A 23,436-nucleotide genomic window follows, 5' to 3' on the forward strand; every position below is an offset into this window, starting at 1 on the left:
GATACAGTTGGCTTCATGGCTGCCATTTTGCTATTTGTTTTTACTCTGTTAGTCCTTCACTACCTGGCTTTGTGTTGAACAATTTTTAGTATACCATTTAACTTCCTCTGTTTTTTTTTTAACTGTATATTTTGAAAGCTGGTTTTTAAATTGTCACTCTAGGGATGACAATATACATTGTAAATGATCAAGTCAACTTTATGTTAATAGAGATTTAATTCCAGTAAAATATAGCAGCATTGCTCCAATATATCTCCATTTCCCACCTTTTTTTTTTTTTTTTGCGGTACGCAGGCCTCTCACTGTTGTGGCCTTCCCCGTTGCGGAGCACAGGCTCTGGACACGCAGGCTCAGCGGCCACGGCTCACGGGCCCAGCCGCTCCGCGGCATGTGGGATCCTCCCGGACCGGGGCACGAACCCCTGTCCCCTGCATCGGCAGGCGGACTCCCAACCACTGCGCCACCAGGGAAGCCCCCACCTTATGTTGTGCTATCGTTGTTATATATATCACATTCATATGTGTTATACACTCTACAATATAGTGTTATAATTTTCACTTCTACAATCACATTTTTAAAGAAAATAGAAGAAAAAATAAAAGAAATTTTATTTATATAATTTTGAAAAATATTTATCCACATGTTCATAATCTCTAGGATTCTTTATTTCTTCCTGTGGATTTGATGTCATTTTCTTTCATTGTGAAGGACTTCCTTTAGTATTCCCTACAGGGAGGTCTGCTAGCAATGAATTCTCAGTTTTTGTCTATCTCAGAGTATCCTTTTGCCTTCAGTTTTTTGTTGTTTCTTTTTTTTCTTAACATTTGCCTTCAGTTTTTAAATATAGTTTTGTTGAGTACAGAATTACTGACAGTTTTCTTTTGTTTAGTACTTTGAATAAATCATTCAAGTGCCTTCTGGCCTTCATTGTTTCCATGAAAATTTAGCTGTGAATCGTACTGCTTTCCCCTGTACACGATGAGTTGTTTTTCACTTATAGCTTTCAAATTTTTCTCTTTGTCTTTTTTTTTTTTTTCTTCCAGCAGTTTAACTATGATGGGTCTCGGTATGGATCTCTTTGCATTTATCCTACTTGCAGTTCATTGAGCTTCTCGGATCTAGAAACTAAGGTCTTTCATAAAATTGGGTAAGTTTTCAGCCATAATTTCTTCAAACATATTGCAGCAGTGACAGAAAACTAAACGTGGCCTCTCCAGCTCTTTGGGGGACCCTCTCCCTGTGCTCCTCTAGGCTCGTGACTGATGTATCTCCTGACAGCCATCCCTGGGCAGTGAGTGTTCAGTAAGGGAGGAGGGAGCCCAGAAGAAGGAGAAGACTGCCTCAGACTGGAGGCTGCCCAGGTCAGCTCTCCTCCCTTCCTGACCTCCTCAGCATCCATCCAGGGTCTGAGGGCCCCCAGAACATCTTTGATCAATGTTTGACAAATCCATAGAATCTTTTGGAGAACTCAACGAAAATATTGATGCCCAGGACCCACTACAGATTTACTAGGCTAGAACATACAAAATTATTGATATTTAACCACTTTTAACCTACAAAAATGGCATTTTTGTGGTTTAACCTAATGATGGTCTGGGTTGGGGTCAGGTATCAATATTTTTTAAAAGCTCCCCAGGGGATTGCAACGTAGGACTGTTTAAGAACAAGACCAGGTGAATGAATGAGACAATAAACTGAATGAGTAATTGAATAGACAGTGACAAATGACTGGATATGTGAACAAGCGAGTGAGTGAATGAATAAGAGTGAATAAATGGATGCATGAAAGTGTAAGTAAATGAACATATTATTAACTCAACACAAAGATGATGATAAAAGGATGCTTGAATGAATGACACATGGTTAGTGAACAGATGAAGAGATAAATATATGGATAAATAATTGGAAATGGATGGAGGAATAGATCATGAAGAGAAGAATGGATGACTGGATAGATAAAAAATGGACAAATGGATGGATGGATGGATGTGCTGGAAGGCAGAGAACTGCATGGACAAATGAAGGAGGGAGTGAAGAGATGAAAGGATGAATGAAATTTGGATGTAAGGATGGCTGAGTGAATAGACATATGGACTAATAAATAAGTAGTTAGATGTTTGAATGGATGGATGGTCAGATGGATGGGTGAACGGCTGGATGATGAATGGATGAACAAACAGCTAAAATGGAGAGGTAGAGTGGATGGATTGTTGAATGTTTAGATGGATGGATGAACATATGCTCGGATGAATGTTTGGAAAGATTGATGGATGATGAGATAGATGGATGGAGGGATGAATGGATGGGTGGATGGATGAAGGGATGGATGAAAAGATGGCTGGACAAACAGACGGATAGATGGATTGGTGAGTGTCTAGATGGTTGGATGTTGAATGGGTATATGGGCTTTTGGTTGGATGGATGCAGGGTGGATGGGACAACAGGCTGTATAGTGGTTGAGCACGTAGCCTTGGCAGCCAGACCACCTCGATTTGGATCCTGGTTCTGCCATTTATGGACTCTGTGACCTTGGGCAACAGCTTTATCTTTCTTTGCCTGTCTCCTCATCATTTACAGATGGAAAATAATAATAGTACCTACCTCCTGGCATTGTGAGGAGTGAATGGGTTCATACACATAAAGCCCTAGATTTATTATGATGAGAGGATGGATGGACAGATGATTGGATGGCTGAATAGACAGTGCTTGATTGAACCAAGAAGGAAGGAACAGTGAGGGAGGCGAACAGGGTCGTGTACACTCACAAGACACCCTCGGGCATTTTATTAGGGGCTTAGAAAGGAGTCCTACAGGATCTTCCTGTGTTCCCAAGGGTTATGGCCCCAGATATAGATCAGATCTGGACATAGGACAAGGTGACATCACCCTGAATCTCCACCATGTCCACCCTCTGGAAGGCCGAAAGGCGATGGGAGAAGTCGAAGAGGTGCTGGCCGTTGGCATACACCTTGAAGCGATCCATGCCACAGCAAATGGACAGCTGCAGAGAGAGGGGCGGGCATGAGGCCAGAGCCAGGACAGAGGCTTTGGAGGGAAGCAGGGAAAGAGACCCCAGACTCACATCAAAGAACTGTCCAGGACCAAACGGGTTGTAGGGGACCTTCCTTTCCTCGGCTCCCCACAAGCCATTCAGAAAGCTGTTCCGAACCACGGTGCCCTCATTCAGCCGGGGGTTAATGTGCAGAGCCAGGTCCCCTGAGGATCCCACCTTGAAGTTGATGACAAAGCTGGGGGCAGAGAGAAAGGTAGGAGTGAGATGGGTCAGGGGGAGGTGGGGGAGCGCTTTGCTCCCCAAGGAAGGAGGGGACTGGGGACTGGATTCCCAGGTCTCCAGTGGAGGAGGAGGCTGAGGGCTCAGACTCCTAGGACTGAGGGATGAGGAGGACCAAGGATTCACACCTCAATCTGGATTCCGTACCTCTTGGCTGTGGGGGGTATGTAGCCCTTGACAATAATGGTTCTTCGGGCTGTAAGCCCCCCTTGCAGTCTCCCATTAAATGGCACAGGCTGTGGGAAGAGAACATGGTGTCCCATCATCTCTCAGGTCCCCAGAAGCCAGAGGCGGGACAAGTTTTCAGAGAGGGGCTCTCACTTGTCCTGGGAAATGTCCCAAACCGCCAACCTCCACCCCCTCTGACCACCAACTCCACCCTCTCCCCACCCACCTCCCGCCCCAAACACCCTCTGCCCACTCTATTTCCTACCTTCTCAGGGCTCCCCATGGCTCAGGACCCCCGACCCACCACCAGTTCCTGCTTGCCCACAAACTGCCCACCACAGAACCCTAAAGTCCCACTAGAGACCTTACCGGGTTGAAGGTTGGGGGTCCCTCCATGGTCTGTGAAGTGAGGAAGAGTTATTCTATAATATTCGGCAAATATTAGGCCCACCTACTACATGCAGGCGTAGCTCTAGGTGCTGGATTAGTACAACTGGGGATCCAGTCTCTCTGACCACCCTCCAATTCTTGCCACCCACCCCCAAATGGCCACACAACCCTCCCACTTACAGGGAGGTTACTTAGCACTTGGTAGCACTGCCCAGGACCCTACACAGATGGACGGAAGGCATGAATGGAGAGAGGCTGGGGGTCCTTTGGCTGCCCTAGGGCCTCCTCAGCCACTGAACCCCACCTCAAGGGGAAGTCCATCACCCACCAGCAGGTACTTACTGGGTACGCCGGATTAGGCATGGGTATCTGTGGGCACAGAAGGAGAAGGAGGCAATGAGGGGGACCCTAAACTAGGGCCTGGAGGGTGTCAAGGATGCCCGCCCCAGGGCAGCCTACCACCACCAGCCAAGGGAACTCGGGGTCAAAGGGTAGCACTCAGATGGCTCATTCATGGAGAGGAACTCGCCGTGTTTAGGGATATCCAGTGCACAGCGAACCTCAGCCCACTCCTTTAGGACAAGGCTGGCAAATTCTGTTTTTGTACCCACCTCTGTCCTGGCTTCCTGCTGACCCAGGACCCTCATCCACTCCTCTCCTCCCACTCAATCCAGGAGCCACACGATAAAGTGTGCACCCTCATTACACACCCCCAGGCCCACACAGCACCCTGCTCACCTCATCTCCAACCATGATTTGCCCCTCCCTCTACATGCACACCCCTGGGGCAACTAGGGGTGCTTTAACCAGCCAAGTTCGTGTCTCTCCCTTGTCTGTCTCAGCTCTTTCAGTCTGTGTGTGACTCTGTTTCTCAGCCTCTCTTACTCGCTGTCTCTGTCTCTGTTCCTCTCTCTCGTCCTCACCTTCTCACCAGTGGTTCCTTTCCCCACCCAACAATTTTTATTCACTCTTTCTCTCTGTTTCTGATGCACTCATTTCTGCCTCGACTTCCGTTTTAAGCCAACTATCCTGAAGGTCCTTTAAAAATTGCTTCATCCTTGTTTTTCTTTTTATTCTGGCTGTGTTGAGCGTTTTGCAGGATCTTAGTTCCCTGATCAGGGATTGAACCCGGCCCCTCGGCAGTGAAAGTGAGGAGTCCTAACCACTGGACCGCCAGGGAATTCCCATGTTGTTTTTCTTTTTAAAATACATTGGGGGCTTCCCTGGTGGCGCAGTGGTTGAGAGTCCGCCTGCCGATGCAGGGGACACGGGTTCGTTCCTCAGTTGGGGAGGATCCCACATGCCGCGCGGAGCGGCTGGGCCCGTGAGCCATGGCCGCTGAGCCTGCGCGTCCGGAGCCTGTGCTCCGCAACGGGAGAGGCCACAACAGTGAGAGGCCCGCGTACTACAAAAAAAATAAATAAATAAAATAAAATAAAATAAAATACATTGATGAGGGAATTCCCTGGCGGTCCAGTGGTTAGGACTTGGCACTCTCATTGTGGGGGCCCGGGGTTTGATCCCTGGTCAGGGAACTAAGATTCCGCAAGCCATGCAGTGCGGCCATAAGTAAGTAAGTAAATAAATAATAAAATAAAACACACTGATGAAGCACAAGAGTAAAATGAACACCCATGGGCCCAAGGCCACCTTAGGGATGAAGACATTCCCAGCGTTTCCTCATCAGGGAGGAAGAGGAGTGGTTTGATCCGTGCCTCTGCCACTTACAAGCTCCATGACCTTGGGCAAGTTACTGAAGCACTCCGTGCCTCAGTTCCCACATCTGTAGAATGGGGCTGATGATCATCAGAGTACTTTCCCCTTGGAGGGGCTGGGGGACTTACAGGTTGGGAAGGGTAGAGCCCTCAGCTGAAGGACATGCCAGGGTTCTGAAGTTTGGGCTTCTCCAAGGAGTGTTGCTGTGGGGTTCTAGTGCTTGTGTCTTGGCCAGTTGTTCACCGTGGACCTGATAGTGGGGTTTCATGGTCACCGGTGTGTGTCTGTTCAGCTTCCGTAGATGCTGCCCAGTTATTTCCCGAGGTATGGGAGTCTCGGCCAGTCCACAGCCTCACCAGCCATGGGTATGATGTGCCTTTCCCGTTATAGCCCTTCTGGCGGGTGTGTAGTGGTAGCTCCCTGTGATTGGCAGTGAATTTCCCAGCTGACTGATGACGTCAGGCAACTTCTCAGAAACATGTTTGCTACTCCTGTGGTTTTTGTCCCTCCCTATCTTCACTTTCTGACTCAGCTTACACACCTACTTCTCCTCCAGAAAGCCTTTCCTAAGACTTTCCAGGGACTTCCCTGGCCATCCAGTGGTTGGAACTCTGCACTTTCACTGCCAAGGGCCAGGGTTCAATCCCTGGTTGGGGAAGTAGGATCCTGCAAGCCACGTGGCACAGCCAAAATAATTAAATAAAATAAAATAAAATAAAATAAAATGATGGTGTAGAAAATGGTGCAAATACCTTAAAAAAAGAAAAAAAAGACTCTCCAAACCTCCTGTATGTGCCCCACCCCTGCACTGACGACTTGTGGCCACTACTATCTGGTGACACATGTGTCTTCCCAGTAGACTGTCTTGGTTGCCGCTGGGTCTGTGGCATCACCTGGCAAAGGGTCTGGCACAGAGCAGGTGCTCAGGATATAAGTGAATGTAGGGATGAATTAAGGAAGAAAGCAAGCAAACAAGAGGGGGACACACCACACACCTGGTTTGGGGTGGGCTGGCCTCCGATGATGTTGATTGATTGAAGCTGCAGGTCGCCATCCACATGCAGGTGGGTGACCATCTGTAGTGGGATCCGGTGCCCAAACTCATAGAAGGGATTCCCATTTACCACCACCTGGAGGGCAGGGGTCAGGTCAGAGGTGGCACCACTAACCCTGGAGGGTAGAAAACAGGAAGCAGGAAACAGGGAGATTTTTAACTTGGGGTCACAAGTTTTGAGGGTGAGCTGGGATAGCCTCAGAGTCAGGAATCTTGAGTCCACCGGTGAGAGGTCAAGCTGAGGTCAAAAGTCAGTTCACAGATTGGTGGGTGGAAGAGAATAGAGAATTTAGCCTGAGGATGGAGATTGGGAGATAACTTAATTGGAGTCCTGGTTTTGGTACCAAATGATTGGGTGTCAGGTCCAGCTCTGACATGTCTTGGCTGTGTGAGCTTAGGTAAGTCAGTAGGTAAGTCAGTCACTTCTCTGAGTCTTTGTTTCTGCATCTGTAAAATGGGATCTCGCCTTGGGACTGTTGGGAAGGCATGTCAAAGGCACTGTGGAAATCCCATGTAGAGCCTTGCCTTGTCATCACCTCTCAAGAGTACTGTAAGCCATCACGGTTCTATTTATAGTGCTAAGCAATGGGCACAGCCGAGATCCAGCTCCCCAGGACTGAGAGCTTCCTACATGCTAAGCGCTTTACCTGCTGGCATCAACATGATGATTGGCTCAACAGCTCCGTGAGGGAGGACAAAACACTGTCCCTGTTGTTCAAGAAAGCAGAGGTTCCAGGTGGTAGAGTGACCAGTTCAAGGTCACATGCTGGGGAGAGGCAAAGCCCAGACTTGAACCCGTGTCTGTCCGAGCTCAAGCCCTGATGTTAACCTTGGTGATGAGGTTAGATATCTGGTGTCCATATGAGGGCAGATAACGTCCAGGTAGGTTATCCTGCCAGAAGACTTCTCCCATGGGTCAGGCTGGGACAGATGTGCACAGGGTGTCTGATGTGTGTCATTTATGGGGAGTGGCAGGCAGGGGATGGAGAGAACTCCATTCATATTTATGAATGAAATTATATGATAGCTGGGATTTGCTTCTAAATAACCGGAGGGGAAGTGGGAGGTAGAGAGTGGACAGCTCTCGGCGCTGGCCAAGGAGAGGGGGGCTTCCCAGGACTCTGTGCTTCTGTGTGTGTTTAGACTTCCTGATAAGAAAGGGCCAACATACATACCTCGCAAGAACACGGGAGCAAGATGTTATGCGTGAAACACGTTAGAAGGCTCTCCAAGGTGGAGGAATGGGAATGAGAAAAAGAGAGGCAGGAGAGGAGGAAAAGAAAAGAAAAGAAAAGTGAGGTAGGAAGGGAGGAGGGAGGGGGAAGGGAGAGAGGAAAAACGAAGAAAGGGAGAGAGGGAGGGATCAGGGGAAGGCAGAAAGGCAGGGAGGGAGGGAGGGAGGGAGGGAGGGAAGGAGGGAGGGAGGGGTGGGGAGGGGAGGCCCCGCCCTCGAGGCTCCGACCTTGTAGTGCTCGGCCAAGACCATGAACACCAGCTCGAAGGCGGCGCCCCTGCTGAAGGGCATGCTCCTTTTCTTCTCCTCCTTGCCCCAGTTGCCGTTCTGCCTCGTGTTTAAGACCACCTTATCCCAGCCGTCAAAGCGGGGATTGAAGTGGAAGGCGACGTCTGCCTCTGGGCCCTGCCCCACCTCGAAGTTCACGAAGAACCTGGTGGGACACGAAGGGCTGTCCCCCTGGCCGCCCACGCCAGCGCACTACTACCCAAGACTGGAGGCGGAGATCGTGCCCCTGCACTCCAAGGGGCAGATTCCCACCGCTACCCCTTTGCTCACTCCCTTTCCTTATGAGACCCCCTTCCCTGACCCAGCTTCAAATAAGACTGCTACTGGGACTCCTGCGTTTACCCCAGCCCAGTCTCTATCGGCTCAGGTCTCTCTGCCCCCGCCCTGGCTCCTGAAGGCCATTCCCCACATGCAGCCAGAGGGACCCTGTGAAAACCCAAATCGGAGCACCTTCCACAGCTCCCTTCACACCATCATCCCCCAAATTATTCCAAGGGGGCATGTACACACCTGCCTCAGGACCTTTGCACTGGCTGTTCTTTCTGCTTGGAATGCTCTTCCCTCAGATACACCCCAGGCTCCCTCCCTCACCTCCTTCAGGTCTTTGCTGAAAAATTCCCTTCCCAGGAACCTTTCCCTGGCCACCTTATTTAAAGGGACAATGCCACACAACCCCTACCCCACATCTGCTCCCCATCTCCTTTCCCTCCTCATTTGTCTCCATAGCATTTATTGCCATCTGACTTATTTATTTTTTATCTGTCTCCTCTACTAGGATGTCAGCTCCACAAGGACAGGGATCTTTGTCCTGTTGAATGCTCTGTCCCCAGCACCTAGGCACAGAGTGGGTACTTGGTGGACACAGAAACAATGAACAAAGAAACAACAGTCCTATGACATCATTCAATTATCATCACCATTTTTTTTTTATCATCACAATTTTAAAACCATAAAAAAAGCTAAGTGGACTTCCCTGGTGGCACAGGGTTAAGAATCTGCCTGCTAATGCAGAGGACACAGGTTTGAACCCTGGTCCGGGAAGATCCCACATGCCGCAGAGCAACAAAGCCCATGCACCACAACTACTGAGCCCGCGTGCCACAACTACTGAAGCCCACAAACCTAGAGCCCGTGCTCCACAACAAGAGAAGCCACCGCAGTGAGAAGCCCGTGCACCACAACAAAGAGTAGCCCTCCCACCACCACTCGCCTCAACTAAGGAAAGCCCGCATGGAATGAAGACCCAACGCAGCCAAAAATAAATCTAAAAAATTAAAGAAAACAAAAAGCTAAGAGTTATTGTAGTGCTGAATATACGACTCTATATGCTTTACATATTGAATCCTCAAAACCCATTCTACAGATGACAAACTAAAGCACACAGAGCTTTCCCAGTCACACGGTTGGTAAGTGACAGAGCTGGGACATGAACTCAGGTGGACCAGCTCTGAGCCTGTGATCTTAATTCATGCTGTCATACCCATCAATTCCAATCCAGTGTCCCAACTCTGGGGCCACCTGTCATGGTGAGTCTCCCTAACACCTCCCAGCCCCCCGCCTGATCTGATCACCAAGCCCTGGACTCCCCAGACCAGAGCTGTTCTTTGGCCATCAGGTGCAGTGGCATAGAGCCCTCTTCTCAGCGGTGGGGAGGAAGGGAAATAGGTCTCCTGCACCTGGGCTGGAAGCCCCCTGTTTGTAGCCCCCTCCCAGCCTAGCCTGGCATGGAGGAGGGTCTTACCTCTTCATATGCTCGCTAGCCACTCCTTGGATGTAAATGGACATTCCAACTCTGAGATTGCCTGGGATGGGCCTGTGGTAGGGCAGCGTCTGCAGAAGGGGCCAGGTGAGGGGCCTCAAAAGCCATCTGCCTATTGCAGCCCTTACTACTCAGTCAGAAGCCCCTCCAGCCCCCCTCCCTTAAGCAAGGGAGAGGAAACCAAGGGGTGAGGGATCAGCGTGAAGATGAAGAGGGTTGAGAGCTGGAGATGGATGTAAATAGTCTATCAGCGTGGGAGTAAGTCAAGCCCTAGGGTCAGTACTGGGTAAATCAGACCCACAATGGCCGGGTGGGTGCCTCTGAGGATCAGGGTGAGGGTAAATTGGTGCGTGGAGGTCAGGGTGGAGCTAAGCCGGGGACTAGGGTATCTCACCGGGTTGTAGGTTGGCTGGTAGCCTGGTGCAGGAACAAAGGCCATCTTGAGAGGCTGGGCTGGTGGCTTGTACGGTGAGAAGAGCTGCAGGAGTAGGAAATGGCGGCAGATAGCAGCTGGTGGGTGGCTCTTATACCTGAGGATAAGGGAGTGGCTGGCAGGGCAGGGTCCACGGGGTCCCTCTTCTGGGCATCCTAGGCACACATCTTCTAGGGCACCCCCAGTCTCCCTTCTCTTACCAGCCTCACTGGTAACCAGCCGGAACCCAGATCTTCTGGGCCAGGCCTGAGGTACTCAGCTCAGGACTGCCTCCTCTAGGCTCTTCTGCAAAGAGGAAGTGCTGGCGAACTTTGGCCCTTCAAGGGCCTTATGAGAGCCCATAAAAACCTGGCTGACCCCTTGTTGTCAGAGGGAGGGTGAGGCCAGGAGGGTTGGGCAGGGTAAGGCTAAAAGGAGTGGCCCAGGACAGATGGGCAATGGAAACAAGTGAAAAAGCAAGGAGGAACTGGGCACTCTTGATACTCCCAGGAACTGTTCAAGGACCTAAATTTATTGCTGCATGCCTCTAGTATGTACGTTATATTGTATATGTAGTGGTTTAGATCACTGACTTCTGGAGCCTGAGGTGCTGGGTTAAACTCCTTCCTCTGCCACTTCTTCACTGTTTGATCTTGTGTCAGTGCTTTAACCTCAATTTGCCCATTTGCCCATCTGTTAAATAGGGAATATTAATAGTATTAACCTCATAGGGTCCTTGAAAGGAATTACTAAGTTAATAAATATTCATAACAGGACGTGGCATATAGGAGACATTAAATTAATGCTTGGGGACTTCCCCGGTGGTCCAGTGGTTAGGACTCCATGCTTTCACTGCCGTGGCGCTGGGCTCCATCCTTGGTCGGGGGAACTAAGATCCCACAAGTCTCCCACAAGCCGCACGGCGCGGCCAAAAAAAAAAGGAAAATAATACCTTGTAAAAAATGCTTGGTCTCTTGCCCTCATTCCAAACATAAATCCAGGACGTTGGTTTATTTTTTATTTTTTTGGCCACGCCACGCGGCTTGTGGGATCTTCGTTCCCCCACAGGGGATTGAACCCGGGCCACTGCAGTGAAAGCCCTAACCACTGGACCGCCAGGGATTCTCCAGGAGGTTGGGATTACATATGGAAAAGAGAACTCAGAGCTTAGAGAAGTGAGGCAGTTGGCCCAAGACTGGGTAGCAGCAGAACCCTAGCCAGACTCCAGCACCGGAACCTACTATGCTGTGCAGTGAGTGGGGGCCAGGCAGGGGAAATGCCGCCCTCAAGCCTGGAGCAGGCAGGAAGACCGTCTGTGGCCTTTCACGTGACTTGCTACCAGCCCTGGCCTGCCCACTGCCACTCTGAATGGTCATCACCTGCATGGCTCCCATGCCCATTGGTCATATCTCTATCCCCAACTTTCAGCACAAGTGTGGTCCTTGGAGCCCCCAGGATCATCATGTTAACCCCCTTTCTGCCTCGCCTCTCTCTCCAATAAGGACACCGGGTTCTTTATATTGCTTTATTGTTCGTGGGGCGAAGACAAGGCATGAGTAAAGCTGTGTCATAAAGTTATGAAGAGGGAGACTGGCCAAGAAGACAGCGAGGGGGACCATCTTCACTAATCCTCCCTCTCTGTGAATGAGGAAGCGCAGGCATGAGACGGGACAACGCTAGACCCTGGGCCAGGACCTGGGACGAAGGGCCTCTCAGAGCTTGGAGAAGGTGATGGTCTTCAGTTCCTTCTTCTCCATTAAGGCCTGGAGAGACTTAACGACGTCCTCTGTCTGCAGCATGCTCATGTTCCAGGATTTCTGGATAAAGACGGAGGCAGGGAATGGAAAAGATACGGGAAGATTTTAATTGGACCAATGAAAAATGGGAGATAGCAGTGCACCAATCAGAGGACAAGGCCTGCCAGGGGCCGCTGTGCCCTGATTGGTTGCTCTGGGATCAGAGAAGGGATGCGATTGGTCGGACGGAGAGTCTCACCATGAAGTTGAGGCTGTCTGTCACCGAATGGTCGCGGGAATAGAGCAGGTTGATCTTGGTGCTCTGCACCGCCACGGGGCTCTTGCTGGAAATCTCGGCTGCCAGGGCGAAGGCCGCATCAAGCATGACCTCCTTGTCTGGGAAGACCCGGCTGAGGATGAAAGGCATTTGGAGTCAGCGGTCTGAGAAGAGCTCTCCTCTCCCTCTCATGGATGAAGAAGTGGCCAATCACAGTAGAAAACGGAAGATACCACAGTGAAATGGACCAATCAGAGCAGGGCAGTAGACTCCAGACCACCCAGAGAGAGGAGGCCACTTGGAATCCATGAGTTAAGGTACACGGGGATCCAGAGAGCCCCACCCAGGTCTGGCTGCCCCTGAGCTCTTATCCAGCACAGGCCTCAGCCCCTACCTGACCAGCCCACTGTCAAGGGCCTCGTCAGCCATCATCTTGCGGGCAGTGAAGGCCAGCTCGTTGACCAGGCTGCAAGAGGGCAGAGCATGTCGGGGGTGGCAGTCATCCCAGGTCTAGATGTCCTGCCGTCCCCTTCCCCAGGCTCCTCTCACCCACCTCTGGTTTCCGATGACTCTGGGCAGTCGCTGCAGGGTTCCCACATCCGCTGCCAAACCTAGGTCCACCTCCTGGGGGGAGCAATCCTGTCCGTGCTTGGTTTCTGCCCACTACTGTCCCCCATGCAACCTCAGTGCCAATGAAATTCTGCATTTACTGCAGAGGTCCCACCCCACCCCCACCTCAGAGACTCCCATTCCAAACACCCCGTTTCATTCCCATCCACATACTTTTGCCCATGTAGGTTCCTTCGGTCTAGAATACAGCCCACCTTCCAATTCCTCTGCCCTCCCAATTCTCTGAGGTCAGCTGCATCTATCTCCAGAAGGAAGCCTTGCTCATCCCTGCCCTGCCCCCCTCCATCCATGAGCTCCATCGTGCCTCCCGCCCCCTCCAGCATTGATGCCAACAGCGCCCCCAGCCTCAACCCCTCCCTGACCGCACACTGACTGCATGACCTACCCATGACTTCCTCCCTGGCCAAGTGTTACTTTTCTTTCTTTTTTTTTTGCTCCTGTGGCACGTGGGATCTTAGTTCCCTGACCAGGGATCAAACAGGCGCCCCCTGCCTTGGAAGCGTGGAGTCTTAACCATTGGAACACCAGGGAAGTCCCAAGGGTTAATTTTTTTTTTTTTTTTTTTTTTGCGGTACGCGCGCCTCTCACTGCTGTGGCCTCTCCCGTTGCGGAGCACAGGCTCCGGACACGTACGCTCAGCGGCCATGGCTCACGGGCCCAGCCGCTCTGCGGCATGTGGGATCTTCCCGGACCGGGGCACGAACCCGTGTCCCCCGCATCGGCAGGCGGACTCTCAACCACTGCGCCACCAGGGAAGCCCCCAAGGGTTACTTTTTAAGGCTCACTTCTAACTAACTCTTCCATGAAGCCATCTAGACTCACTCTCACCCCCTTAGCTTGCTCCCTTCCTGCTCTACCCCTGCTCTGACCTGTCTCTGCCACTCATTTCCCAGCTCTAAGCAGGGCCCAAGGAAGCAGAAGCTCGGGAGGATGGCTCACCTTCACCTGGAAGGAAGCGTCCTGGGTACAGTACCGGATGTCACAGGCGGTGATAAGATCCACTCCTGGGAAGTAGAGGCCAAGGACACTAAACAACCACAGGACTGCTCCACCCCCACCCCCAGACTGTGGGGTTGCACCTTGGGCCAAAGTCTAACTAGCAACAGATCTGGGTGGGTGGCTGCAGACTCACCTGCACCAATGCAGGCCCCATGGATGGCACCAATCACCGGCTTAGGGCACTGGAAGGGGACAGGAGGGGCAGGGTCAAGGCTGGTCCAGGAGCGGCAGGCAGGGGGGATGCCCTGCTAGCCTCCCAGAGTCACCTTCTCGATGACGCTGAAGGTCTCTTGGTATCTGCTGAGGAGGCTATGGAGGTGCCAGCTGATGCGGGCCACGTCGTCTCCTGCGGGCTGAAGGAGGCCTGAAGCCATGTCCACGAAGTCGATACCTGGTGGGGAGATCTGGGGAGGCTCACCTAGCCGCCCAGGCCCAACCCATTGCCCTGGCTAGAGTTCAGAGGCCACGCAAACCACCACAGTGGAAACAGCAGCTCACACAGGAGGGACTGCCTTTGGGGTGTGAAGTCAAGGCAAGCTAACGTATATCGAGTCTTTGCTCACTTCAGCCTCACAAGGACCCTCTGAGGTAGGTCCTATTACTACCTCCATTTTCCTGGGGGAGAAACTGAGGCACGGGGAGTTTAAATCACATGCCCAAGGTCACACTGGCTTGTGAACAGTGGAACTGCGATTTCAAACCCAGAACTATGCAGCTGGCTCCAGGGGCCATGCTTTTCACTGTGATGCCAGATGGCCTGGAGGTCAAGGTTTTGGGCACGAGCAACTGCGTCAAAGGTGGTAATGTTTCCTGAGACAGGAAGCTCGGAAATGGAGAAATTTTTGTGGCTCCAACTTTAAGACAATCCCAAGTCTGACCTTTCCTCCACTGACCTGCCTCCACAGTCTGTTCCCCACACGCGGCCAGAGGGCACTTGTGATCACCTCAGGGCCCTCTCTTCTCCCCGACGCCCCCCATCCCTCTTACTTAGAATGAAATGCCAGGTCTTTTGCCAAGACCTTACCAGCCCTGCACAAGCATCATTTCCAACCTATGCCACTGGGCACACAGCCTCCATCAGCCATCCCAACAACACATTCGCTTCCCAGAGCCTCTGTGCCTGCCCCTCCCTCTGCCCAGAACAGCCCTTCCCCAGCGATCAGGCCACAGTTCAAAGGTCACCTCCTCAGAGGCCCCCTCTGGCCACGTGGCTAAATAGCAGCCTGTCACCCTTCACCTCCTTTCTTGGCCATGTCTCCCGCACTGCCTTCTTGTTAGCACATAATTGTATGCTTATCTCGTCTAGTGCCTGTCTCCCTTTCTAGGATGTGAGCTCCATGAGCGGAGGAGTTTGTCTTCCCCACCTCCCCACCCCCAAGGAGTTTGGCTTTTTGCCCACCACTGTATCCCCAGTGCCTACCAGGGCCTAGCACGCAGCAGGTGCTCAATAAGTGAACAATACAGACAACAATCTCTGCCCCCATGGAGCTGCCCTTCTATGGGAAACAAACAGGTAAGAAGATACATTTTGTCAGGTGGCAACAAGTACTAAAAGAAAATTAAAGGAGGGAAGTAGAATGGAGTGTGTGTGTGTGTGTGTGTGTGTGTGTGTGCGTGCATGCACATGCACAGTGAGGGCTCTTGCAGTATTAATTAGGGTGGTCAGGGACCCTCTTAACTGAAAAAGCGACATATGAATAAAGATCTGAAGGACCACAGGGAGGGAGCTGTAGGGATATCTGGGATAAGAGAGTTCTACATGTCAGGAACAGCCAGTGCAAAGGCCCTGCGGTAGGAATGCCCCCGGTGTCTGTGTGAGGACCACTGAGGCCAGCGTAGTGGAGTGAGCAAGGGGGAGATTAGGAAGAGCCAACGTCAGAGAGGTGACAGAGGCAGACTCTGTGGGGCCTTGTGGGCCAAGAGGAGGACTTTGGCTTTGACTCTGAGTGAGGTGGAGCTACAGGGTGGTTCTGAGCAGAATTTTCTTCTTCCCGAGGTGAACCACTCTCATCCTTTTGCCTGTCCTCTGAACAACGCTATTTGACAAACCTGAAAAATCACTCCCACCTTCAGCCACACCCCTGACTCTCTGAGGCTCTGTTGCCTGCACAGCTTATTTAAATGAACGAGAACAGAGGAGTGTTGACTCAGGGCAGAGCTGAATTTGTGCAAGTTAAGTATGGGTAAGACAGAGCTCCTCTGTGTGACCCTGGCCAGGTCACTCCATCCTTTGGGTCTTGGGTTTCTGCTCTGTAAGATGAGCCTAAAATCCTCCTGAGAGCTGATGGGGCTGCAAGGATTCAAGCGACAGAGCCCAGAGGCGCTTTGAGCAATGCCTGGCACGTAATGGCATCACAAGTTACTATTATTATATACTCCGCCTCAGCTGAGGCCAGAACCGCCTGCATCAGCCTGCAGGCATCTGCCAGCTTCCCACTAGGCCTGCACAGCTTGTAGGACTCAGTGGGAGCCACGCTTACCCCCAGAACAAGCCCGGCTTGGCACCTGGCCACACCTCCTCCTGCTGGTTTTGCTGGTTTATCCACCCTATCTGGATCTGCAGACGCGGGTGTCTGCAACCCCTTGGAATAAAGGGCCCCAGACCACGGTACAAGGTGTCCCCCTCCAGAGTCAGAAGTCATTCCGGAGAGGTCCCCTATCTCGTTCCCTGGGAACCTCTAAATGTTTCAGATCTCCTTCATCATCACAATTAAGTTATTTATAATCATCAATAATAACAGCTACGGGGACTTCCCTGGTGGCACAGTGGTTAAGAACCTGCCTGCCAATGCAGGGGATACGGGTTCGAGCCCTGGTCCGGGAAGATTCCCACATGCCGCAGAGCAACTAAGCCCATGTGCCATAACTACTGAGCCTGCGCTCTAGAGCCTGCGAGCCGCAACTACCAAGTCTGCGTGCCACAACTACTGAAGCCCGCGCGCCTAGAGCCCGTTCTCTGCAACAAGAGAAGCCACCGCAACGAGAAGCCCGCGCACCGCAATGAAGAGTAGCCCCCGCTCGTCGCAACTAGAGAAAGCCAGCGCGCAGCAACGAAGACCCAACGCAGCCAAAAATAAATAAATTTATTTTGAAAAAAAATAATAACAGCTACATTAATAAAAGTTCCACATGAATTAATGTTCTGTGCCTATCAACTCGTTTCATCCTTACGGCAACCTGATGAGGTGGGGGCTCATAGCATCTCCCTTTTCTTCAGATGGGACCACAGAGAGGTGAAGGTGTGTGCAGCTGGCAGGGGTGGGAGGTGGCGGGCTCCTCCGGCTCGGCATACTTTGAACCAGTCTGTCAGACACCTGGGCCATAGCCACTTAGCCGTGAAGAGCAAGGATTCTGCAGCAAGGCAGCCCATGTTCAAAAATCCCAGCAGTGAGAACTGGGCAAGTTTCTTCCTCTCTCTGAGTCTCAGTTTCCTCACCTATCAAATGGGGATGGGGACTGAGCCTGCCTCATGGGGTCATGGTGAGAATTAATACGTGTAAGGTGCTCAGAGACACTCCACAAACGTAAATAAGTGTGGGCTAGTTCTTTTTTTAAAAATTAGTAGTTTCATTCTATCATTGAAACTGCTAATTAAGTTGGGTTTCTTCTTTCTGGCCTTCAGATCGAAAATGGGACGAGATGGCCACAATCAGCTGTGAGCTGAAAGATGAGGACCCCAGGCCTGGAACGGCTGGCTACACATGAACCCTCATCCTGCACTCCATGAGGGAAAGGGCTCAGAAACAGGGGCTGCTTACTTTTCTTTCTTTCTTTTTTTTTTTTTTTTTTGCGGTATGTGGGCCTCTCACTGTTGTGGCCTCTCCCGTTGCGGAGCACAGGCTCCGGACACGCAGGCTCAGCGGCCATGGCTCACGGGCCCAGCCGCTCCGCGGCATGTGGGATCCTCCCGGACCGGGGCACGAACCCGTGTCCCCTGCATCGGCAGGCAGACTCTCAACCACTGCGCCACCAGGGAAGCCCGGGGCTGCTTTCTGTTTTGAGGTCCGCGGCACCCAGGAAGGGGGCTGGCACTGGAATGTTGAATGGATGAACAAAGGAATGAAGGAGAACAGAGAGAGTTGTAGAAAGAAAACAACGGACACGACATGCGGAGATGTTAACAGACGAAACAGAAATACATGGTCTGAGCAGGATGAACCATCATTACAGACTAGAGTGTCTGATGTCTCTGTGATGCCACTGCTTGGAACTGACCCAGCTCAGGGCAGGGGGCACTGGTCTGGAGTCGCCCTGGCTTCTGCTGACTCATTGGTTTCTTCCCAGGCCCCTGAGTCTTGAAGGAGGCTCCTGAGCGCCTCGAGGGCGTTTAAGACGTCCACTGTTGTGTTATTCTTGAATAAAGCAGGAGAGCTTTTGGAAGCCCAGCCAGGGCAGTGCTCCTTCACAGAGATTCAGGGCTGGCCTGGTGACTGAAGGCCTAAGGTTTGGAATTCTCCTCTTGAAGAAGTGCTGTTGGGGTAGCTGGGGTGCCCCGGTAATGGTTCCTGCCACTTCAGTCACAGCAGCGCACCTTCTACCTGGGTACTGTGAATTTTGCTGACACAAAGGGTGTCCTCTACCTGGTGTTGGACAGACCCTTGGAACTTCACATCTTTCCTGCCTTAACCTGTGTGAGCAGCTGTCAACCTCCTGGGGTGGGGAGAGGGGACTGCCTAGAAATTTGGGGGCCAAAATCATTCAGGTGGCCTTTACTTGGTCTTATCAAGAGGATTCCAATAAAATATTTTAAAGCAAATTAAAAAAAAAAAGAAAGAAAGACATTGTTTACTGTCTGTCTTCCCCACTGAATTGGGAACTCCATGAGGGCAGGGCCTGGGGCTGCCTCAGTCACCACTGGGACTCCAGCACTAGGCTGGGCCCTGTGCAGAAATCAGTGTATGTGACCCTCCACTTCTGGTATGGACCCTCCTACAGGTGCCAACTATGTGCCCTTGTTGGACAAGATCCAATTACCTGAAGGCACCAGGCAGACTCTGGAAAAAGTGACTGGCCGAGTTACCTGTTTTTAAAAAAGTTAACCTGAGGGCAGGTTGAAGTTGTACTTGAAGAACCAAAGGACAGAGCCCAGGGTGACCTCAGCTGATAGAAAGTGAGGGGGGGAAATTCCAGAAAGCAGAGATCCAGAGAGGGGAGCCCCAGGTTCTGTGTATAAGCTCTGCCCAAATCTCTTGTTGACTCATGAAGCAGGCAGACAGCCCAGCAAAGAGATTTAAACACTGACTCCAACTTAGCTGCTAAAACAGGAAACTCAACACTCTGGAATTTTGTAATAAGATCCTGAATTTCCACATCATTTTCTCCCATAGTCCAATATCCAGGATACAATCTAACCTTACTCCGAAAACAAAGAAACAGGAAAATGAGACCCATTTTTTTTTCAAGAGAAAAGATAAGAAACAGAGATTGACGCCAAGGCGACCCAGATGTTGGAATTAGGAGACAAGGATTTTAAAATAGCCAGTGTGACTACGGTCAGTGATGCAAAGAAAAATATGGTTGTGGGACGTCCCTGGTGGTCCAGTGGTTAAGAATCTGCCTTTCAATGCAGGGGACGCACGTTTGATCCCTGGTCGGGGAACTAAGATCCCACATGCCGAGGGGCAACTAAACCCACACGCCACAACTACTGAGCACACGGGCCACAAGTAAAGAGAAGCCCGCACGCGGCAATGAAGATCCCGAGTGAGCAACTAAGAACCGATGCAGCCAAAGATAAACAAATAAATATTTTTTTTAAAATATGATTGTGACAAACAAAAAGATACGAAACTTTAGCAGAGAAATGGAAAATATAAAAAAGAACCAAATGGAAATTTGAGAACTGCAAACTACAAGTATACCTCATTTTACTGCGCTTCACAGATACTGTTTTTTCTTTTGATTTTTTGGCTGCACCACACAGCATGTGGGATCTTAGTTCCCTGACCAGGTATCGAACACATGCCCCGTGCATCCCTGCATTGGAAGCAGGGAATCTTAACCACTGAACCACCAGGGAAGTCCCACAGATACTGTTTCTTACACGTTGAAGGTTTCTGGCAACCTTGCATTGTCAAATGGTTAGCATTTTTTAGCAATAAATTATCTTTTAATTAAGGTATGTACTTTCTTTTTTAGACATAATGCTACTGCACACTTGATAGACTACAATATAGTGTAAATGTAACTTTTATATGCACTGGGAAACCAAAAAGTTCGTGTGACTTGCTTTATTGCTATATTCGCTTTATTGTGGTAGTCTAGAACTGAACCCACAATATCTCTGAGGTATGCCTGTATCTGAAATTTTTAAAAATCATTGGATGGGCTTAACAGCAGAACAGAAGTGACAAAGGAGTTGATGAATCTGGTCAATGGAAATTATCCAACCTGAAGAAAAGAACTGTGGGACAATCAAAAGATCTAACAGACATGTAACTGGAAATCAGTTCATGTGGGCTGAGTAATTAATTGCATGAAAGCATGCAATTTTTTTTTTTTGGCCGCGCCACTCGCAGCTTGCAGGATCTTAGTTCCCCGACCAGGGATTGAACCCGGGCCCCTGCAGTGAAAGTGCTGAGTCCTAACCACTGGACTGCCAGGGAATTCCCAGAAAGTGTGTAATTATTACAACACGCTTTACTGACATAAAAAAAAACAGATTCTGGGTGATTAAAGACCTTGATCAAGGCCACAGGTTCAGGATGAAAACCCTGACTTTAGAGCCGATGATCCTGTCATGTTCTGTTGGACTAATTTCTTTTCTTTTGTTTTTGCTGCACCGTGCGGCATATAGGGTCCTAGTTCCCCAACCAGGGATGAACCCATGCCTCCTGGAGTGGAAGCGCGGAGTCTTAACCACTGGACCGCCAGGGAAGTCCCATGGACTAATTTCTGTATTTGAAAATGATCAAAGTGGAAGTTAGAAGCTGCTTAAAACACTAATTATGAAGCATTAATCTATTCCCAGGAGCAGGGGAGACTGGCAGGGGTGGGTGTGGCGAGCCCCTGGTACCTGAAGTGAACATTTTTCCTGCGCCAGAGATCACCACAGCGCGACAGTCAGCATCTTCTGCAATCTTGTTGAAGCACACCACCATCTCGCTGTGGGGGAAAGGGGGGAAGGGCCGTGTCTGGCGTGGGAATCCCCTGCCCTCAGGCCCACCCCTGCCCAGTCCCTTAGCCCCCGCCTCCTCCTGCAGGCAGGCCTCCAGAATCTGCAGGCCGGACCTCCAGAAGGCCTTGTTCATGGCGTTTCTCTTCTCCGGCCGGTTTAGCTGCACATGCAGGATGTGTTTCTGGACAGATGTCACCCGAAGGGACTCATAGCTGTGGCCTGGGGCTTCCTTGGGGGCTGCTTTGGAGGCCTCATCTTGTGCAAAGGAACTCATGGGATGAAGGTTAAGGCTGAGACCCAGGTTGGTGCGGGCTGTCAATCCTGGGGAGATGAAGGAAGGAAGAGCCATTGATGACCCCAGATTGGGGGCACAGCACCTTCAAGAGCAGAGGGCACACATCTCAGTGACACTAGATTGGGGAACACAGGCCTGTTAGAGGCCTTGGTTTAGGGAAATACAGACTTTAAGATTAGGGTGCACTTATCAGTGGCCTCAGTATGAGGACCACTTCAGACCCGTGATCGTGCTACTGACTCCAGGTTGGGAACACTGAGCCGTCAGGGACCCGAGTGTAAGACACAGGCCGTTTGGATGGGGGCACATGGACCCCTGAGTTTAATAAGGGGCTCCGACCTTGCGAGACCCGGGACAGGCCTCCCCGTCCGACTGTCGCTATGACAGCACGAAAGCTCAACGGACTCCCAAAAGTCAAGAGGTGACTCACGCCAGGTCAGCAAGCTGCGGAGCCTCCGAGAAGCCGGTATCACCGCCGCCATTGCTACTGATTCGCTGGAGTAAACCGACAGGAGGAAGCTAAGGGGGCGGGCACAAAAGGCCGCCATGTTTGGTGAGGGCATCGAGGCCACAGCCTGACGCCAGTGACGGTCCTCTTCTCGCCATCTTTACCAAGGGCAACCGGAAACAGCCTTCTAGGTTCGCCGGCCATTAGAGTGATTCGGTCATGGAACCTTTGGACCAGTAGATACCCGGACTAAGAAAATGGTTCATACTGCTCTTGGACATTATGTACAGAATTCACCACAGCTGTTTCATAATGGTGGAGAAATTGGAGACAGATGAATGTCCAAGGGCATAATGGCAGAATAACTGCAGCTCTGCAAGTTTGCAATCATGCATTTGTACCATATTAACTAAAAAAAAAAAAACACACACAGGGAGCTTCCCTAGTGGCACAGTGGTTAAGAATCCTCCTGCCAATGCGAGGGACATGGGTTCCAGCCCTGGTCCGGGAAGATCCCACATGCCCCGGAGTAACTAAGCCCGTGGGCCACAACTACTGAGCCTGCGCTCTAGAGCCTGTGAACCACAACTGCTGAAGCCCACGCACCTAGAGCCAGTGCTCTGAAACAAGAGAAGCCACTGCAATGAGAAGCCTACTGGCCGCAACTAGAGAAAGCCCGCGAGCAGCAATGAAGACCCAACGCAGCCCAAAATTTAAAAATAATAAATTTTAAAAGAAAAAAGTTACTACTGAATTTATCCATGTAAGGGAATGGGAATATAGGCCGGCCAACATTAAGCGCTGACTGTATAATCTGAATTGCCACACCACCGCGGGGTTGTACTATATTTTACGTTGTATGCAGAGGAAACCAGCTGAGAAGTCACTAGTTCAAGGTCTCTGTCTCTGGCAAATGGGGTTGTAATGAATACTTTGCTTTTTTAAAAATTTTTTTATTTAATTTTTTGTCTGTGTTGGGTCTTCATTGCGGTGTGCGGGTTTCTCATTGCGGTGGCTTCTCTTGCAGAGCACAGGCTCTAGGCGCGTGGGCTTCAGCAGTTGTGGTTCGCAGGCTCTAGAGCACAGGCTCAGTAGTTGTGGCCCACGGGCTTAGTTGCTCTGGGGCATGTGGGATCTTCCCGGACCAGGGCTGGAACCCGTGTCCCCTGCATCGGCAGGTGGATTCTTAACCACTGTGCCACCAATGAAGCCCTACTTTGTGACTTTTTTGTTTTCTTTTTGGCCGCACTGCACACTGCATGCATGTAGAACTTCCCAGACCAGGGATCAAACCTGTGCCCCCTGCAGGGGAAGGGTTGAGTCTTAACCACAGGATCACCAGGTAAGTCCTACTTTGCCTTCTTAATGTGTCAGATGGTTAGGCTCTTTTGGAAAACAGAGAACTGTTTGGTCAGCTACACAATGGAGAACTCTGGAACCACTATGCGGATACCAAGATGTGAGAATAAAAAATTTAAAGATGTAGAACATTTAGTTAGGTTGCTATAAAAAGTTATAGATGGCTGTACCTTCATAAAAAATATATGCATAGAATATCTAGGAGACTCATTAACTACTAACATGGGATGAAGACTGGGTACTGGCAGACAAAATGGGGAAA

The 23,436-nt window shown here is 50.7% G+C and overlaps 2 protein-coding genes across 3 annotated transcripts; both read right to left on the reverse strand.

Moving 5' to 3' along the window:
• Nucleotides 1-2,854: 2,854 nt before the first annotated feature.
• LGALS4 (galectin 4) lies at nt 2,855-10,340 on the reverse strand (the record flags this gene model as incomplete). 2 transcript variants are annotated; one of them, XM_082606530.1, is made up of 10 exons in its annotated part: nt 2,855-3,001; nt 3,083-3,248; nt 3,440-3,528; nt 3,830-3,859; nt 4,031-4,069; nt 4,193-4,219; nt 6,562-6,696; nt 8,083-8,287; nt 9,884-9,972; nt 10,296-10,340. In XM_082606530.1, 10 exons carry the CDS (start codon nt 10,338-10,340, stop codon nt 2,855-2,857), a joined length of 972 nt encoding a protein of 323 aa, XP_082462656.1. The 2 variants fall into 2 exon arrangements, with proteins under 2 accessions (XP_082462656.1, XP_082462657.1); XM_082606531.1 differs by lacking the exon at nt 4,193-4,219.
• A 1,491-nt stretch (nt 10,341-11,831) lies between these two features.
• On the reverse strand, nt 11,832-21,930 carry ECH1 (enoyl-CoA hydratase 1; the record flags this gene model as incomplete). Its single annotated transcript, XM_082605655.1, has 10 exons — nt 11,832-12,130; nt 12,309-12,459; nt 12,721-12,792; nt 12,880-12,950; nt 13,896-13,960; nt 14,089-14,137; nt 14,222-14,346; nt 20,971-21,059; nt 21,186-21,393; nt 21,798-21,930. The coding sequence occupies 10 exons, from the start codon at nt 21,928-21,930 to the stop codon at nt 12,026-12,028; spliced, it is 1,068 nt and encodes a 355-aa protein (XP_082461781.1). The 3' UTR covers nt 11,832-12,025.
• Nucleotides 21,931-23,436: the final 1,506 nt, after the last annotated feature.

The sequence above is a fragment of the Mesoplodon mirus genome, assembly GCF_964341445.2.
Source record: "Mesoplodon mirus genome assembly, chromosome: 19".
Lineage (NCBI taxonomy): Eukaryota > Metazoa > Chordata > Mammalia > Artiodactyla > Ziphiidae > Mesoplodon > Mesoplodon mirus.